This window comes from Peromyscus maniculatus, chromosome X (assembly GCF_049852395.1).
Source record: "Peromyscus maniculatus bairdii isolate BWxNUB_F1_BW_parent chromosome X, HU_Pman_BW_mat_3.1, whole genome shotgun sequence".
Classification (NCBI taxonomy): Eukaryota; Metazoa; Chordata; class Mammalia; order Rodentia; family Cricetidae; genus Peromyscus; species Peromyscus maniculatus.
The window spans coordinates 46397956-46418412 of record NC_134875.1 but is presented as its reverse complement, the minus strand read 5'-3'; the positions used below and the strand labels follow the sequence as shown (position 1 = coordinate 46418412).

General features: G+C 41.2%; 1 protein-coding gene across 9 annotated transcripts in view; it reads right to left on the bottom strand.

The window, feature by feature from the left end:
* Window positions 1–4908: 4908 nt before the first annotated feature.
* Window positions 4909–20457, bottom strand: part of Amot (angiomotin) — a 58320-nt gene continuing 42771 nt past the window's right edge. For 6 of the 9 annotated variants that reach the window (XM_042268723.2, XM_076562310.1, XM_042268722.2 and 3 more), the window contains 5 exons: window positions 19428–19618; window positions 12008–12130; window positions 10976–11208; window positions 8991–9851; window positions 4909–8653 (listed from right to left, as the gene is read on the bottom strand). In XM_042268723.2, coding sequence (XP_042124657.1) covers window positions 8556–8653; window positions 8991–9851; window positions 10976–11208; window positions 12008–12130; window positions 19428–19618 — 1506 coding nt within the window. In that variant the 3' untranslated portion in view covers window positions 4909–8555. The remainder of the gene's footprint in view (window positions 8654–8990; window positions 9852–10975; window positions 11209–12007; window positions 12131–19427; window positions 19619–20457) is intronic. The other 3 variants (XM_042268724.2, XM_076562313.1, XM_042268726.2) reach the window with 2 other exon arrangements.

The following is a 20457-nucleotide window of genomic DNA, read 5'->3' as shown; positions in this document are numbered from 1 at the left end:
TCTGAGATGGTGTTTAAAATGTAGCTTTTGGTTTCAGTAATATTAATATTAATATTACTAAAAATGTTGTGGGTCACTGTAGACAAGAATGGTGTGCTATGAAGTTAGATGAAAAGACATCATATAGATTATTGAGGGGACAGACATGTTTGCTCTAATTGCAACATTTCAACATATGTATATACATTTATGCCTATCAACTTACTTGTATAATTTTTATGTGTTTTTGTATCAGTTAAAATTCAAACCAAAGAATTATATACTCTAAGTCAGCTTGGCTACAAACAAAGTCTGGTTGTAAGGCAAGATCGTGTGTCAAAACAAACAAACTACAACACTATTTAAAAATTCATATCAGAAAAATAAAATAATAATATAAAGAATATCATACAATTAATGGATTTTGAACACAAGAAAAAGAATATACAATGTGTGAGAACGACTCTGATGGAATAAGAACCCAAAATTTCTTTATCCTTGTTCTAAATAACCCACTTTTAAACTTTGGGTAAATGCTTATGCTTTGGGAGGCCCTATTTATTTTTATTTATATTACAATCATAAGCTGTAAGATTTTTAAGCAAGAAATGGTATTATATAAACTTTGCTGCTGAACAGTAACTAGAAAAGTTCAACAAGTGTGGGTATGGCAGATCAGTAAATAGGTTATTGTAGTTGTCCAAACAAAAAGGTTCTCAGAAGAATGGGAACTAAATTGATTTAAGCTTTACTTTGAATAGGATCAGTAACAGATTGGATACAGGTGATGAGGGAGAGAAGTTTGTCAAGGATGACTTGAGTATCTGGTATGTTATGGATAGTTGAAATTTTAGTCGGTATGAATATATTGACAGTTTAGGCAATTGAACTTGAAGTCCAGATCAGGTAGATAATGGCTGAGAACATGGAAATAAATGTAGGAAACTGAGACCTTGAGGTCTCTCCACAGTCAATGGACACAGAAGGAGTATTCTCAACTAGAAAATGTGTGGTTGCCTAGAAGGTATATGCTGGAAGACAGGATGTCCAGAGTGGAGCAATGGTGATAGCCAGCTCTTGTTTGTCCATAAGCAGAGTGTGCCAAAGTGGAATTGATATGAAAGAGTGCTGTGGGATGTTTTTTCTGTGCTCTGTGAATATATGTTGCTACCATTGGTTAATAAAGAAGCTGCTTTGACCTATGGCAAGACAGGAGACAACCAGGTGGGAAATCCAAGAGAGATACAGGAAGAAGAAAGGCAGGGTCAGAGGAGATGCTGCAAGCTGTCGCCTGAGAAGCAGGATTTAATGGAACTCAGGTGAAGCCACAAGACATGTGGTGATACATAGATAAATAGAAATGGGTTAATTTAAGATGAGTATGCTAGTTAATAATAAGTCTGAATCATGGACCAAACAACTTGTAATTAATGTTAGCCTCTGTGTGTTTATTTGGGACTGGATGGCTGCAGGACACAGAAAAACTTCTGTCTACAGTAGTTAGTAGAGATGAAGAGGCCCAGGAGCTGCCAGGATGCTGCTTAAATCATTTAGGAATGGAGATGTAATTGTCACCCAGGAACCAAGATCACCAGTCCACTTGTGATACTAACCAAATCAGTAGATAACAAACAAGGAATGCTCAACTGGATGACAGGAACATTATGAGTGAAAGATAGCTTGATTAGGGAGCCTTTGAATAAAATATTCTGTATTTTGAAATATGGATCATCAGAGAATGAACACCCATGTCTTTTTTTTTGTGTGATATATATTTTTTATTTTACAATACCATTCAGTTCTACATATCAGCCATGGGTTCCCCTATTCTCCCCCCTCCCACGCCCTCCCCTTACCCCCAGCCCACCCTCCATTCCCATCTCCTCCAGGACAAGTCCTCCCCCGAGGACTGTGATCGACTTGGTAGACTCAGTCCAGGGAGGTCCAGTCCCTTCCTCCCAGACTGAGCCAAGTGTCCCTGCATAAGTTCCTGGTTTCAAACAGCCAACTCATGGAATGAGCACAGGACTTGGTCCCACTGTCTAAATGCCTCCCAAACTGATCAAGCCAATCAACTGTCTCACCTATTCAGAGGGCCTGATCCAGCTGAACACCCATGTCTTTAAAATAATGTAAAGATTTACTTTTTTTTTTTCAAGACAAGGTTTCTCTGTGTTGTTTTGGTTCCTGTCCTGGATCTTGCTCTGTAGACCAGGCTGGTCTCAAACTCACAGAGATCCACCTGGCTCTGCCTCCCTAGTGCTGGGATTAAAGGCATGAACCACCAATGCCCGGAAAACATTGTCATTTTTATTCAGTGGTTTATAAATTTTTGTTTCATGTATAAGGCATTAATTTTTTTCATTGGTAAAAGTTTATGAGTATTATTTATAGGATAGTACTATGGTGTGTGGAATATGCCTCACAAGTAATACAGAGATCTGCCTGGTTCTTCCTCCTGAGTGCTGAGATTGAAGGCGTGTACCACCACCGTCTGGCTGCATTGGATTTTTCTTAGTTAAAAAGTCAGAGAAGCTACTTCTTTATATATTTACTGCCACATACAGTATAGCTCCAGGGACAGACCCAAGTGGTATGGAAATGGAATGAGGAAAAGACAAACACATCTGTCAGCAGCTGGGATCTCTGCTGGAGAAAGCACAGCACCCCAAAAGCTCAGTCTGTTCATTAAATAGAGTCAAACAGAGAAGAGTAATTATTGTATCTAGGACAGAAAAACAAGGAACAGGGTTTATGGCATACAGCTTGATCAAGGAGACAAAATTACCTAATCTCACTAGGAGAAATCTATGTAGAGGGAGCAGTCTTTGGGCCATAGTCATCTGGGGGTGGCGATGGTGGACATTGTCTGCACACACTATCAACATCCATTCATGGACCAGAAAGGAAGGTTTTGCATTTCCCTGTGGGTCTGAGGTTAGGGCCCTTGACACAGCCATACCCATGCCAACAATACACATTAACTCAAGACCTCATGCTCAGAACTCCCTCTGCCCCCCACATTTTAGTCTATTGCTTTGACTGTTATCTTTAATATTCTCTCTTGGAGTGGCTCTCATACCATTTTCTCATATGGTACACAGGAACTAACTATTTAATCCATGTATTTGGCAAAGACAGTACTTAAACACAGTACTCTGTTGACTTCTGCACTAGTACTGTCTACCACATAATTGGGGTTTTAAGGTTTTTTGCTCAGGGGATATTCAACTGTCACAATTTTCTAGGACCTTTATGTTTGGAAACAGTCATTTGACATACTTTGCCCATACTGATCCTTTCTCCTAGAATGTCTTCTTGGCCCCCTGGTCTGTTTGGTTAATGCCTAAATAGTTTCCCTCAAGTCACCCCAACAACCATTCCTTCCTTTCCACTAGGAATTTTATCACAATGAATTTCAACTGTGTGTGCCCATGTTTGTGTATGTGTGTAATTTTCCCTAATTTCCTAGCATCGTGGACTTAAAATTGTGTGTTCCAGTTTTTTTTCTCAAAATGCCAACATCAAATAAGTATGCATTCAGAAATATTCATATTCTTAACTCAGAGGTAACTGGTAAATAACAATATATGGATGGCAAAATAGATGTTCTTTGTCATTTGGTGCATCTAAGAGTACTTGTGATATGCTATGCAATATTGATGTTGAAAGGAACATTTTTTGGAGGTGATGAGGAGTAGGCCCTACCATTGAGGACTCTCCCCTCAAATATCAGGGGCTTACTAGTCAATGCAGAAAACATTCTAAGATTGAAGCATTTACATTTTTTTTCCCAAAGCAGTCGAGCAAGCATATGAGCAAACAAACCAAACTTCTTGTAGGGGAAGATGGCGGTGGGAGTGGTGGGCAAAGGGATTTCTGATCTCAGTAGGCAATGCCTACCCCAAGGAGTGTGAGTACCTGGCAGACACCAAATTGAGTAATCATACTATCTAGAAATGCTCCAATGCATGTGATGCCATAGGTTTTGAATGGGGCTTTGAATCACAACCTTTCAAAATCCAGGAACAAGGTATTTCTGAAAGCTCTGGTTGTCAAAGCTTTGTAAGATGTGGTTCATTTATTACCACCTTTTTTCGCACTGAAAAAGAGGGGTTTGTTTTCAAATAACTCACCATAAATATGGAGGGAATAAAGTCCCAACTCACATTTATAGGTGTCTAAATTCTGTGTCTCTGATCAATCTCATTTGTATCATCAATCAAAAGGAGGTCACTTCAAAGTACTTGTGGACCCTTTCTTCCCCAGTTAGGTTTTGAACTCACTAGTAAACATGAAGCACTGAGAAGACAGTGTAAAGGCAGCCTTATCATTTTTAGTGAGGGCCCAACTCATGTGGGTTTTGCCCTTCTTGACTTATTTTTATTTATTATTGACTATATGTTTTGATTAATCCACCTCCACTCCCCCCCTTCAACTCTGCCCAGACCTCACCGCCACTTTTCCCTCCCTGGTTCATATGCTCCTGTCTAAACGCACTGACATCTCTTGTGTTGGCAGTATGTGCATGGGTGTGACTTGCCTTTATAACAAGCCCCCTCAACTAAAACTGATGAATTGGCACAACGAACAGTTACAAAAGGAATGCCAAAGTGTGTGTGGGGATGCTTCCAAAATGTTAACTCCCAAATTAATTATCTGCTTTGCATGGTCATCATTCTATCCCTCAGAACCAGGAAACAAAAAGGTGTAAAGCTTTTTACTATCTATTGTACTTGTAAACGAAAAGACTGATTAGAGAACGCTGTCTGTCATGTTGTCTGAAGATTTTTTAATCACTTCCCATACTTTGAGCAAATGCAAATTCTATTGCTGGTGCAAGACACTGTTTCACTGTGTACTGAATTAAAAGTAATTACTAATATCACACAGAGCCTACATCCAAGAAACACATTTTCCACACAGTGCTGCATTTTCAAACAGCTAATTTTATTGTCAGTGAAAAGATAGGCACAAAGTGGATTTAACCTGCTTAACTTTATTTGATCTAGCTCTCTTGATTACAGAATAGGATCACAATCAGTAAGAGACCACATATATTAAACCAAAAGTAATTCTTCTCAAACCATCTGCCAACCCCATCTAGCCATTTTGTTAAATGCACGCCATTGATAACAAAGGCAGTCAGAAGGAGATTTGAAAGTTTCTCAGAACCCACCCTTGCTACCAGAAGAAAATGTATATGCTTCCAACCCTTGTCCTGCTGTCAATGGTGGCACTTGGAAGAAGAATTTCTAAAGATTGTGGCAGGCAGCAATTGGTAACAATGAACCCATAGCCAATACCTTCCTTTGAGAACATTTTCTGGAAGAAGGAACACATTTTAAGTAACACATTCCATGTATGAATGAGCATTTAAGATAACAGATTGTACGGCTAACAGACATCAGCGTTTATTAAGTTAGCACATACATCTATACTTTAAGCTGCCACGTTTTTTAGATTCTTCATAAAAAGTAGCTTGGGAATCAGTTTGTTAGACCCACTCAACAGTGCAAAAGTAAAAAGACAACACAACAGGGATCTTGCTAGATTTCCTGTCACAGACTGTGGCAGATGTTTCAAGTTTCTACTGCCCCATTACCCTGCCGCTCAAAAGCAACACTGACATTCAAACCTTCATTAAGACAACAGTCACAGTACGTGACTTCCAAAGGAAGTTTAAGTTGATTATACTTCCCCAACTATGTTAACAGTTTTCTATCAAGTATAGTTCAATCAAATGAAATTTTGCTGGACATGGGACATTGCAGGTAACAAATGAATTTTAAGATCCTCAGACACCACCACACAGTAACAGTTAAGACAACAAGGTGCCAGGAAAATGCATACATTTTACTGTAAATAGGAGGAAGAACAGGAAGAGGCTCCAAAGGTTACATCCACACAGCTGTGAAGAGGGGGAGGGACTCATTTGAGATTTATCCCGTATAACTGAATTTTTAAACTGATAGCTAGTAGAAATTTTCTCAAAAGGTGGAATCTGTATGGTCCATAAACAGACTATATCAACATAGTCTTCTTCCATCTCTTAGACATACAATGTCCTTCTAGCAAATTGCCTGTGACTAAAAACTGATCAGGACTGCCTCTAGTGTGGCAGGCCAGAGAGGTTCTGGAAAGTTCAAAATAGTATTTCAGCAAGGACTTCCTTCTTTCCCCCAAACACATGATTCTACAGTGATGGTTGCCACCCAGTGAGGAACCTATCATGTCTGTCGCCTTCCAGAATGCGATTAGAATCATGGCTCCCAGAGTCAGCCCTAATCCTAGCAATGTGCTGTCATCAGGAGAGGACAGGAAAGGTTTCTTTCATTTTCATTCATTTTCTTGGACAGAAAATAGCTCTCCTGGTGCTTGCTGCCTGATTCTTCTACTGTCTGAAGGATTTTTTTCCTTGCAATAAAAATTGCTGTGAATGAGCATTATTCATGCTTTTGAATTTCTATTTGGCATTCACTGTTTAACTGAGGACCAATGTACTGGATGATCATTTTGTTATTAATAATGTGAAAAACTAGTTAAAAGTTGTAGTATTGCCTTCCCTCATTTACACACACACACACACACACACACACACACACATCCATTGGAAGGTAATTAGGAACTACACAAGAATACAGGTAAATATAGCACTCTTATACTCACAGAGGAATACATCAAATGACCCTAGACACCTGATTTCATAGTGAAAGACAGTGGAGTTGATTTCTTAGGGGTTCATTTCATATAGCTCAATGATTAAATGGGATGAGGAAGAGAACAGTTCCATACAAGGCACTCCAGCAGAGACAAGAATTCAGAAACCCAAACAATCTAGTCAAACCAAGAAGATTTTCATAAAGTAGGAATACCCTAGACTAGAAAAGATGAAAAGATACCTTTTCTTCAAAACAGGCTCTTCTTTTTATGTATATAGATAATCATTTCCCACAATGGGTATGTAACTGGCAGAGCAGATAGATGTGCTGTGTGATCTTGAAAAAGTCACTGAACTTTTCCAAGTCTCAGATTCCTCATCACTAAAATGAGAAGGGAGAGCTACATTGCTAGATAAAGTTCCTTCCCATCACTGAAGCCCAAGGCATCATATACAGGCTTCCATCTATCAATCTGATTTCTAACTTAACCTATCACTAAACCTCTACCCCCCTTTACCTAATAACTCCCCCACGCCCCTTACCCTCCCTAGACCCCAGAAAACTGATCTTAATGATACTAGCTGCAGTTCTATCACTTTAATGAAGGGCAGAGATTAAGGACAAGGACCTGTGACAAAGGACACCCTCTGTGTCCTTAGAGGCAGCCCTATGGCAAGGCTCCCTGTTTGGTCCCGCCCGTGTATACATTCTCAGCTGCTTCCCAAAGGGATTCCAAGATGGAGTCACTGGCAGTGAGAAGAGGTAGTTGAGGAGACTGCTGCAATCAATCTCTCTCCTGACTGCAGCCTGGTACTTTGGACTTCTTATGTTATTTCCATGGAGGTGATGGTTGCATATGCCTTTGAAGACACATGCTAAGAATTTGTGAAAGCAAAAATGAAATATTTCAAAGTACGACCCAGAAATTCAACACATTCAATCTGTCAAAAAGATGTTTCCTCATTTTGCAAATTGTTGGCAAACAAAGACTGGTGAACCAGCCACTGAATCTGCATTGGAGAAGAAATACAGGCTAAGTCAGTCAACTGGTCTAATGTAAGGTGACTGAGCCATGTTCATGACTATACCCAGACCACTAAAGTCCACATGCAGCATCTCATGAAGCCCTCCATCAAGGCTTCTAACATCTAACCCCCTAGGAGAGAGGAATTTATGGATCACTGTTCATTTACTCTCCTACCATCTGAAAGCAATATATTAATTATCCAAATGCATAAATTATTCCAGAGTATATAAATGAATGTATGAACCTCCAGGAGGGAACCAGAAGAATCCACTTCCAAAGCACCATTGAAATGGAGATAAATACCATCAATATGAGGGAGCAGGTAACTGGCAACTAGGAGAGAGAATTGGTTCCAGTACCCTTCTTAACCCCAATACTCTTCCTTTTCTCCAGCTTCCAAAGCTCCTAAAACATTTTCTTTTCTCAGCTCAAAGTAAGAACTCTCTGTGGCTGTTGTCTAGGCAGTTGCTAGACAAAGCAGCAGGTCTTCAAATTCTCTCTGGATTTCCACTTCTGAACTACGTGTTACAAACTGCCTTCCACACATACTGTATTCTTCAATGAAAAAATGACCTCAAACTGGGAAATTTCAAAACAAATCAAATCAACGGACATTACTACCTATTAATAGTCCATGATTTGTATCAATCCCAACAATAAGCTTTAGAGCCCATCCTGCTTAACCTATCCTTTCGAGGTACTCCCTATGTATTCCAAAATAGACTGGAATTCTCATGGTATTAAGTACTACAATAGTCCAATAAGAAGTCCCTTTAAAAAAAATCATCCCCACCTCCCAACCCCATCATCACCCCAGATTAAACAAACAAAAGGGAAAAATGATTAAAAGAACTTTTGCTGATAACTTCAGCTCTTGATTATGCTGTTTAGATGAGATATTCCACCATCTCTGCATCAGGCTCTTGACCCAGGATCTGAATGGGTGCTTTTCTTTCCAGATTACTGGAGTGGAAAACAGGACCATCTAAAAGGAAATGAAAGGTTAAAAAAGACTTAGAGACAAAGTTAAAAACAAATAACTTTTACCAAACAATGTTAAGAACCATGACAAAACTAATTTGTAAGTGTAACTTGCAACGAGGTACATCCTCATAATTTACTTTACTGGGAAAATGGCCACTCATGATCATTTCCATTTTAGTGAATGAAAAAGCATTTCCAGAAGCTCTTCTTTTTGCTCCTCTAACCAATCCCTATTAGATCATGAAACATCCAACTCTGTCAAAATGGCAGGCATCAACTAATTGATCTACACCTCAGAACCAAACCAGAAGATACCTGCTACAGAAATTTGGGATTACCTGGCTTCTCTGGGTTGCACATCAGATTTGGTGTGGACAAACGGCGTGGTCCAGAACTGGTACCTGGACTTGCAGAACCCTCAGCCTGAACCAAAGCAGGAGTTGGAGTCGGAGATGGAGTAGGAACTGCATTCGGAGCTGGAGTTGATGCTTGAGTCGGAGTCGGAGCAGAAGCCTGAGCCATTGCTGGGGCCGGAATCGGGGCTGGAGCTGGAACCGGAGCCGAAGCAGCTGGAGCAACCTGAACAGCAGTAGCGGCAGCAGCAGCAGCAGCAGCAGTAGCAGCAGCAGCAGCAGCAGTAGCAGCAGGAGTGGCAGAAACAGTAGCAGAAGTAAGAGATGAAGCAGCTGGAATCTGGACAGCCGCAGCTGGAGAGACAGCAGCAGCTGGAGAGATAGCAGCAGCTGGAGAGACAGCAACAGCTGGAGAGACAGCAGCAGCTGGAGAGACAGCAACAGCTGGAGAGACAGCAGCAGCTGGAGAGACAGCAGCAGCAAGAGCAGCAGCATTTGCTGGAGATGGGGCAGTGGCGGCAGCAGCAGCAGCTGGAGCAGCAGCAGCAACAGCAACTGGAGCAGCAGCTACCATGATAGTGGTGTTGTTGGCAGCTGGGGCAGTGTTGGTGGCAGCAGTTGCAGTGATGGCAGCAGCAGTGGCAGCAGCAGCAACTGGAACAGCCACTGGAACAGAGATGGGAGTGACAGCTGCGGTTTTGGATGGTTCCGATCCACGTTCGGTTTGGGTGCTGCAGTCTCGACTGCCTGTCTTCGAGTGAGCTGAGAGAAGGGGAGTAGATGGAGGCACAGGTGAAGGTGTGGATGGGACAGACTCAGCACGGTAGTCTCCACCCAGAAGAATGCCTACAGATGAAGCAAGGGACAAGAGAAAAGTAGGTGATTGCTATCTAGATACTGATGACCTATTCACCATTGTCAGAGTTCAGGAAAAGAAAGTATTTGACATTTTTCTTTGGAAAGCGTTTCCTTTTGCCTCTAGTGAACCTCTGGGATCCGAATCTCCCACCACAGCTAAAGGTTGATTTTGGACTTAGAGGATCCCCTTCTCATCTTCATTATCCAATTCTCAACACAACATATTAAACGTGTAAGTGTCCTTGGGACCTGGTAGATTTTTTTCCACCATTAGTGATTATGGCAGACAAACTTGTCAGAGTTCTTTTCTGTTCCAGTAATATTAATACCCCACATTACCAGAGAGCTGAAAAGAAGCCCTGGCTATGAGGTACCTGTAGATGGGTATCCATGAGGGTGCTTTTAGTTGTACACCCTACAGTGCCAAACATGACAATGGGCCCCAGGATGTTTACTCTAACTAAAGGATACTGCAAGAGCCAGAGGACCAAGGAAGGCATGACAAACAACAAAATACTTGAAATATATATTTGTTTGCTTCCTTAGGATCAAAAATGTGTCTCAGTATCTATGGGACTCTGAAGCTTTAATTAGAGAGGATGAAATGGACAGGAATTAAACAAAAAAGCACATTCTGTTCTCATATCGGAACATTCTGGTAACAAAAGCTGCCACCTGACCCCATTAGCTTAAAGAGAACTTTGGGTCCTCTTTCTGTAGGGGAGGAAATAACACAGGAGTGCTGTAATTTTGAATTTTGCCTGAGATGAAGTCCATTTGGGTTTTAAACAAAGTTCCCATGTGGCAAGAGCCAAATCAGAATTTTTTACATAAAATTCAAGTTATCTTCCTTCCCATCCCCAAAGACTTCAGGATTCTCATTTTTTTTTTCAGGCTTTGGCCTCAGTTAACATTCTCATCATGAGACTTCAGAGCTCTTGGGCATGCAGTTAGTTCTATCGGAGAGTGGGGGGTGGGGTGGGGAGTAACCCCCAATTCTCCTTTCTAGAACCTGGAGCATTGTCTCTTTTCCTTGCTTTTTGTGTAACGCGCCAAGACACGTTCTAAGCATGTCACTGTGCATGTCCCTTGTTTGCTTTTATTTTCCTTACCTAGGCTCCCCTTCCAGCTTTTGTCATCTCGCTTCTCCTCCATGATGGGGGTACCAGTCAGGGTAGACGAGTGGGCAAGCAAGCCGGAGCCAGCATTGGAAATGGACATCAGAGACTTGGCTGGCCTCATGGATGACAGCTGCTCTGTCTTGCTTGGCTCCTTTCTGGAGCGCTGCTGCAGCACTTTGATCATGGCATCCTTTTCAATAATCTGGGCATGGAGGGTCTTAATCCTAAAAGGCAATGAGAAAGCACACACAGAAACTTGGTTGTCATCGCTGTATTCTGATCTCATTGCCTAAATGTATTTGCATTCCCATTATCTTTTCAATGAAGTGTTGGTCTAGTTAATTCTGAGTCAGAGGGAAGGGTCAATATGTTAGAGCTTTAAAGAAAAAAAAATGCATCCTCTGGACTGCCAAGAAGATGCAAGAGAGCATCTAAGAACTTCTGCGCACACATCAGAAAAATCAAAGTAAAATAAGGGCAAACAGAAAGGCTATATATGAAAGAAGTCGTTCTTTGCTGAAGGAACTCTTCTGTAGTAACAGTAAGTTCAGTGAGAAGATGGAATCTTCTACTAATAAGACATGACCTCCAGGTAATAAGTAAATGACACTGAGTCTAAAAAAGACATTGGGTGCTGTATTTCCCAGTGCAAACAGATGTTTTGTTGAGAAGTTGACTGTATTATAGAATTGAACTGCAGTGCTATGAAGAATGCCTCAGAGTACAAATGTCAAAAACTCAGATCTAGCAGAATGCAAATGGAAAACAATTACAAAATCCAGGAGAAAGCAACTCTACTTGGAGTTGTGTAGTTAGTAAGAATGTTCATTATAAAGGCCATCATATCAAACCTTAGGTAACCTTAGGCACATCACATCAAACCTTAGGCAGGGCTGAAAAGTGGGAGGCAGGCTACACAATCAAGTTCATCACTTATGAATAAACTTTCTTGTCCTTCTCTATTGATCTAGATGGTCTCAATATCAACTTCTCAACCCATCTGGGTCCACATCCAGATTTTACCTTCCCTCCATGTCCAAGCAACGTTTGTTGGCCATCAGGATTTCTTCCTCTTCCTTCTGGATGCGGGCCTCTAAGGCTGTGTCATAGCTGGTGTTAGGAGAGTGGCTAATGACTGTTGTGTCTCTGAGGAGGAAAATGGGTAGTGATGATGATGAGCAGGCATCAAAATCAATAAATGTTATTCTCTATCCTAAGTCAATGGAGATTTTGCTGAAAGGTTTTAAACTAAAATTAATCTCAAGAGGAATGCTTGGTTTCTGAGTGATTTCAGAAGTAAGATTTCAGCAAGTAAGATTTCAGGATACAAGATGCACTGGCGTGGACATGGCTGCCAAAGTCAGCAGGGATTTGGTAAGACGTGTATACACTGCCTTCGCAGAATTGGATAAGCATGTCTCCCAAACCTTCTAACAGCTAGTCCCATTCAACATTTTAGGTCACCAAACAGCAAGAGGAATATGTACACTTTCCACTTTATTTTCCTAACAGTCACAAAGTGGAAAGATTAAAATTTGAAGGAAATCAGAGGATTGCTGACAGTTGAGTATCATTTACATATGAGGGCTAGAAACAAACAACAGACACATAAACAGCTAAAAATCAGTTTGGGCACATGAACTAACAAAAAGGGCCTTTGATTCAGTGCTATTTGGTTCTTTATCTAATCTACATCGGAACCATTCTATCACTGAATGCATGAGCTTATACCAACTAAATGACTGTTCTCTTGCCAGAATCCCGGCTGTGCAAGGAGTCATCATGTTCCACCTGAAATTGTCTCAGACCATTAACTCAACGAGGAGAAATGTGTGTATCGGGGAGAATGGCAGAGGCAAAGAGGGAGAGGGGAAGAGAGACAAAAGACAGGGAAATAGAGATGAGGACTGAGGGAAAGAGATAGGTAGTATGATTAAGGGAAGACACATAGAATTGCAAAGGTTACACAGGAAATCAGGACAACAGACTGGAGAAGGATGAACTGGCCCTGCTTCACTGTACTTCTTCCAGATCCTAGGCATATTATCTGCTGGAAGCTAGATAGCTATGTTCTCTTAGCACTGAGATTATGATGAATACATGTTGGATGTAATATAACAGGGGGATGAACAGGTGGTAAGTTAACGTTAAGACTGGGGAAGTTTGGTAGGCCTCCACAGAAACCACTGCTGTTCCGATACCTATAGCTCATTTGTGAAGTTGACACCATTTACTGGAATTGGCAAGAGGTAGGAGGGATACAGTTGCTCTCATCATTTGCCAAATTCAAACTATTTTAGCATCCCAAAATTATGTATTCCTCCCGTGCAATCCACTTGTTTACAATCCTGCTGGACTGTCTGAGAGGAAACAGCATTGGATAGTACTTGATATCAAGGCTTTTACTCTAGACAGCCTCAGGATCAAGTCTCAGCTTCCACAAACACTCTGCCACTTACAACCTTTCTGATCTCCAAAAGTCAGTTACCTGCTTTATGCTTACTCTTCCTCATATGTAAAATGACAGGCGAAGTGGCAGTTCCTTCCACTTTATGTAAATTAAAATTATTCACATAAAAACATATACCACCAGGCACAGTAAAGGCATTCAACAATGCTTTTTAACACTGAGAAGTGCATAGGTAGAAAGAGAATGACAAAAAGCGGGTATGACTTTAAGACATTCTACCCCTTGGTGTAATCCTGGAGGCCATTCCTGCCCTAACAGAGTGCCAAGGGAAACTGAAGGCTAACACTTGAGAGCCAAGCCTCTTGAAAAGTGCATGGTGTCTACAGACACTGGGGGCTTGAACGTACAGTTTGTCATTGGGGGAGCTAGTGCTGGCCTACTGCCACTTTCATTGCATAAAAGACCAGTTTGGGTACACAGAGCCCTGCCAGCTAATTGATATGGACACTGCGAACTCCTCAGGAATGGAGCCTGGAAATGTGGGGCACTTAGTGAATTCCTCCAGGGCTGCCAGGACAGCCCTCAGCATCAATCTTCCTTGTAGAAGACTAGGGCTATGAAGCCAATGGCTTTGCAAATGCAAGCTAGCACAGCATTTGAAGGAACAAGTTGCAGTGCTCTGAGACTGCCCTCAAGAATAGCAGGAGATCCTGGTTGCAGTCAGAAAACAGTGTGCAAAGCCTAAGACACATGCCTTGTACCTGATATACCATCATCTCAAATTCTTAAATAAACAGATGTTTGTCAATATCCCCCAAATTATCTCTTCTTCTTTTCTCTAATAATCCAAACTATAGTACTCTTGAGATTGTCACTCACAACTTCCTAATTAAAATGCCTTTTTTTTCCAGGACAGTGTTCCTCTGTATGTAGCCCTGGTTGTCCTGGAACTCACTCTGTAGACCAGAGTGATCCACCTGCCTCTGCCTTCTGAGTACTGGGATTAGAAGTGTGAGCCACCACAGCCTAGCCCTATTTAAAATACCTAGTGGCCTTTTCAACTCCACCTTGACTAGTGTGGTGATTCATGCCTGTAATCCTAGCAGCCAGGAGGCTGAGACAGGACACTACAAGTTCAAGACCACATCTATACAGCAAGTTTTAGGCAAGGCAAGATCACATAGTAAGACCCCGTCTCAAAGGACCAAAAATAGTTTTTAAAAATCAATCAAACAACATGCTTCATCTTTTCCTATGGGTAGCATTCTGCTGTTTATTTAATACAAGAACTTCACCATAAATAAGTAGAACGTTGTGGGAGGCCAGAGAGGAGAAACACGTGGAAGTGATTAGTCACTGGCTGCAGGAAACGTGCAAGGGAAGACAAAAGATAAATAATTAACCACTACAGGAATGAGTTTGGACTTTAGTCTAATAGGCACTGAAAATTACTAAAGCTTTTTGTGGGGCATGAAAGGACCGGTGCCAAGCTTTAGGACAATAGCACTATCTGTGGCTGGAATGTGATGGATGGACCAGAGAGAGGCACTAGAATCAAGAAGACCAGTTAGGAAGGTGATTGCAGTCATCCCATGAGGTGATAATGAAAACACAAACCAGTAATGAAGGAAGGGAAATGGGAACCGGCTGTAGGAGGGAGATGTGATTGAACTTGGAGACCATGTGAACGACAGCATTAGGGAGTTGAAACAATAAAAGAGAACTGTATTTGTAATTCAAATCCTGTTTGCTGTCATAGGGAACCAAGGCGAGAATTTCTGGAAAGTGCTGATGCCTTTACATGTCAGAGCTATTGGAGTGAAGTTGTCTTGAGAACTGCCGTAAGACAAGATCCCATAAGTTGCTGGAGATTTTTAGTTTAAGCCCAGAGATGTCAGAACTACTATTGCAGCATTTTTCTTATTTCAGAGAAGTCATGGTAGAAAACAAGGTAACCATAAGAGAATACCGACTAAGAGGCAGAATATGGAAGCTGAGAGAGGCCATTAGGGGAAGAACAAATAGCCATGTGTGGTACGTGTCTTCTTCCTGCCCTCTCTTACTTTACTTCCCCCTTTTCTGAATTCACATTTCCCAAAACAAAACTAAAACATTCCAAGTACAGTTAACAATCCAATTCAGTAAATCCAACCTAACAGACTACATGGCTGATGGGTTGTTATCATATTATCTTTTTGCTGCTCTTCAGGCATAAATTCACCGTTTATGAGCTCAAACTCAAAATCTGTATTGCCAAATCTGGTCTTCTGAGAATGAACAAAAACTTCTTGGTAGGGATTTCCATTCATCATATTAAGTACCTAGATTCTCTAGAGAAGCAGTAACTCAGAGCCTGAAGGCAGGAAATGATGGTGCAATTATTTATAATGCTTCCAGGTGCCTAAGTAATAAGCCTCAACTAATAATGCTTTATTGAACAGCTAATGATATCAAGTTCACCATCATTGAGCCATACCACATCTAGGGGACAGTTAAGGTGATAAAAAGTTGATTTAAATTCTGGCTCTTGTGCCCTTCAGTATGGATTTATAGATGCTATAATTCCTCTGTGCCTGAGAGCAGATGACAGCACCTACTGGATAAGCAGGAAGTCCAAAGTTCTCAGAAGAGCACTGCCTGTTTTTGACAAATAAAGTAGATTTTCTAGTACCCTTTGGATAAAAATATTAAATGACAAATACTATTTTATTTTATATAGGGTCTTGTATAGCCTAGGCTGGCTTTGAACTCACAGCCTTTCTCCCTGGCCCTCTTCTGTACTGAGATAACAGGTCTGTGCCACTACCACCTCAAGTACTTATTTTAAATAAGAAAAAATTTAAGTAACTTTCTAGAGAAGCCAAAAGCCTTCACTATATTCTTTCTTTTCCCCCCTTTCCTTCCTTTTCACTGAACACAACTTACCTATGTGTACTACTGATCAGTATCACTGTCTACTCCCGAACACTTCTAGTCCCCTATTCCTGAAATCATTGTGTCAACAGCTTTCCCTTAACAAACCGTTGTCAGAATCAAAGTACTGTACAGGGTATAAATGGACTATCCTAGCATGCCTTCTACCCCAAGAAAAAAAAAACTTTTTTTACTCTTATGTTAAAATTTGTATTTTATTATATTTAAAGGGCCCAAACTGGAAATAATCCAAATAGCCATCATCAGGTGGCTGGATAAATAATCTATGATACATCCATTGCATGGCACATTACACAGGAAGAAAAGGGGCTATTAATGCATACATCGACTGGGAAGGCTCAAAATAATTATGCTGAGCACCAAAGGAAAACAAGGAGTGTGAACACAATTCAACTCCTTTTATATTGACACTCTAGGAAAGAAGTTAGTGCTTTTATGACAAGAACTAGATGAGTCATTGTCTAGGGAGAAAGCATCAAGTGTAAGGGACTCAAGGTCACATGAGAGCATGTCTTCTATTTTGGTTTGGGTAGTAGGCTCCACTGTTGCCTCCGTTTTCCCAAATTCATCAAATTGTACACTGGAAGAGGTTCATTTTTCCTGTGTTGCCTCATATTTTAACTGAAACAGTGCTCTGTCATCTGTAACTACTGCTGATATCACTCAAACAAGCTGACTTAATTGTGACACATGGTGCTTACCTATGAGCTACCTGTCATAGACCTGTGAGGTTTAGAATATTTTAAATTGAGATGCTGATAGGAGACACAGACACCAGGCAGAGTGTTAAAATGTAGTGCTAATGAAATTTGGGGATGTAAGTTACACATTCAGAAACAAAATCTTTCCCTCCCTCCCTGCCTCCTTTCCTTCCTTCCTTCCTTCCTTCCTTCCTTCCTTCTTCCTTCCTTCCTTCCTTCCTTCCTTCCTTCTTTACTCCCTCATTTTTCTTCTTTCCTTCCTTAATCCAATTCTGAGCACTTTGCATCTGCAGCCAGTATTCCAGGCATTTAACAATTGCATTGGATGAAAAAACATATAAAGCTTTCCACCACGGAAAGGGGTCATGGGGCAGACTCTTCCTGTCTACCTTTAGGTTGGCTGGTGGGAGGTTAACAAATGAAGAAGGAATGTGAAGAGATTTTGGAAAGGTAGACAGAAAAGCCTGTAAGTTAAGAAATAATATTGTCTGGCTGTTACTCCCCAAATTGATCATCTAATGAAGAATGAAGAAAAGGAAACTACTCTCCATAGCAAAGGGTAATGATACTATTATCTTTGAAAATATAGCAAAAAACCTTTAATAGAAGGAGCTGGAGGAATCATCTAGTCTAACTCACTTATGTTACAGGAGTTCCAGTATAATCTCTCTCTCATTCTCTCCTGTCGTCTGGATCAGTTTACAAACAGTCCAGATTTGGAACGTTTGCCTCTGGTAGAAGGTGTTCCTACTAGCTAGGAACACTGGGAACAGGCTTTGTTTTATCATACAAAATGATAATCGATCGTACATATTTTGCCGAAAACAGTAATTACATGAGCACTTATTTCTTGGTGATATAAAGCAATTCAATTTAAATCAAATGTAATTTACAGAAGCCAGCGTATTTTGGACATAGATCTGTCAGGGAATTCTCACTACGTAGTGCTTTCTAGAGGCGAGGAGGAATGGGTGTTCTGTCTTTATATAAGGTGCCCTCATGCCAAGCACCTTTCTAGCTTTCCTGTACTTTGCCCTGGAGTGCACTCTGTGGTCAGCCTCAAGACACTGCCTTCAAACATTGTCTCATACCCCGCACCATCATGTGTTATATCATTCAAGGCATCTGTATAAAGCTGACAGTTACCCTGCATCTCTCTGGCTCACCATTACTAGGTAACTCTGAACAAATGTTGCACTTCTTTGGGAGCCTGGAGGTAATCAGACACGACATTCTGCTTCAGATCGGGCCCCCAAGCCTTGTGACCATCTTCTGGCACAGCTGGAGTTTCCTTGGACACCATTATGAAATTGGCTTTTACTGAGCATGCTTTTCTCAGGAAACAAAGCCAGGGAAGCTGTGAAGACCTCAGTCCATTAAGAATATAAGGTTATCTGGAGACAGGATGGTCACATGGAGGATGGAAAAAGTACTCCCGGAGAATCATGAGCAGGTTGAAAATGGGCCAGTCCATCTCTTACACTGATCCATTCCACACACCTATCACTGCCCAATGTCTAGCAAGTGCTGGACTCTACAGATGTACCACATTTGGAAGAATGTAAAAAACACTGCTGTTTCTGTTAACTTTCCGGATAGAAGCCTGTTTGGGAGCAGTATACTCTATACTACCTTCAATACTCAAGTCTATGTCCAGGTTCTGTCCATTATCACAACCTAAGTCATCACCTGAATATAACTGGGTTGTTTCTTCCCCAGCTAATAGTTATGAACAGCAACAACATAGAAAAACTAGTGAAGAGTAATTATGTCCTCTAAAAGCTAATAATTATTTTTTTTATAATATACAAAGAAACCCAAAATAACACTCTTCTTGCCTTTTCCTCTCTCTGGTACCAGGTAGAATGATACTACTTATATGTGATGAGCTCAGGAATACAGAGAATGTGGCCTTCAAATATAGACCTTCTCAAAGGGCAGTGATGGACTCATGTTCGGCACATACCCAGGAAGAGCCAGAACTATCAAATGGCAGCAGCTACGCCTGAGTGACATTTACTTTCTGGGTGGAATTTCTCTGCAGGGGATTTCACTTTGGTGCTGAGACTACACGGCATGCACATGTGGCTAACAGGGGACAAGGTGTCCAAATATTTAGCCAAGCCCACCTGCAATGCCCCAGCTCGCTCCTACGGCAAATTCAATTATGATTCCAAAAATTCCATAGAGCAGAATTTTTGAAGTCCTTAAACCTCTGTCCCCAAAGCCATCTAGTCCATGTATAATCAGAAGAAAGAAATACATTTGAGGAGAAACTGGAGGCGGGGCGGGGGAATGCTAAAGGAGACTAAACATTGGGAAGTCTCTGAATGAATTACCATACCTGGTTTTCCCCAATCTCATCTATCAACGAGCAGCCCTCCTACCAACAACTTACCTCTGCGCAGCCACAGTTGCAGCAGCATCCAGAGCAAAATGTCTCATCACATTCTCTTCTAAATACTTCTGCTCCCACTTTGTCATATCTGCTTCCAGGGCCAGAATTCTCTCCTCCTTTTCCCGAAGGAGCTCCATCAGGGTAGCGGCACTGTATTCTGAAGCATTGGCGGGTTGAGAGTTGCCCTGGCGCTGTGGAGGGAGACACCAGGACCCTTCAAGTTAGTGAAAGAACAGCTACAGTGCCCGAAGTCCACTTGAAGATCATTGATTATTTATTTATTTATTTATTTATTTATTTATATCTATTTATTTAATATTGATGATTTTCTAAGACAGGATCTCACTCTGTAGCTTTGGCTGCTCTTGAACTCAGGAATCCCCTGACACAGCTCCCCTACCAAATCCAATTTGAGCTTTCATTTTATATGGAAGAGATTGCCCAAGCTATTCTGTTCATCTGTCTGTCTGTGTAGTGGTAGCGGTCGAATCTAGATTCATGCATGATAGGCAAACACTCTACCACTGAGCCATAGCTCCAGGCCTCAGGCTACCTGAGGTTCCTTTCTGAGTGCTGTGAGGACTAGTGAAGGGTTCCATCACTGAGCTAATCCCACAGCTCATAGTTTGAATACTGATTCAAAACTAGGAAGACCTTAGATCTCCACAGGACTTGGGCTTGCAATACGAACCGCCCTTAACCAGAAAAAGAATCTACCTTATCAAATTGCTATGTTGTTAAGAAATTAATGAAATAAAACTGCAATCTTTGTTTGACAGTAAAGTCTACGCAGGAAATGGAAAATTTTTAAATCTATGATCTGGTTCCAAAACTATTCCTAATTTATGAGATTTTTGGTGAGTTATACAACATTTTGTGGGGGAGGGTCTTGATTTTTTTTCCTCCTCTAAACCCAATAAATAGCATGACCAGAAGTTTTCTAAAGACCACTTCCAGCTGGAAGTGCACAGACTGAGCTGGAGGACAGCCTGGACTACATGAGACCTGGTCTCAAAATAAACCAAACAGA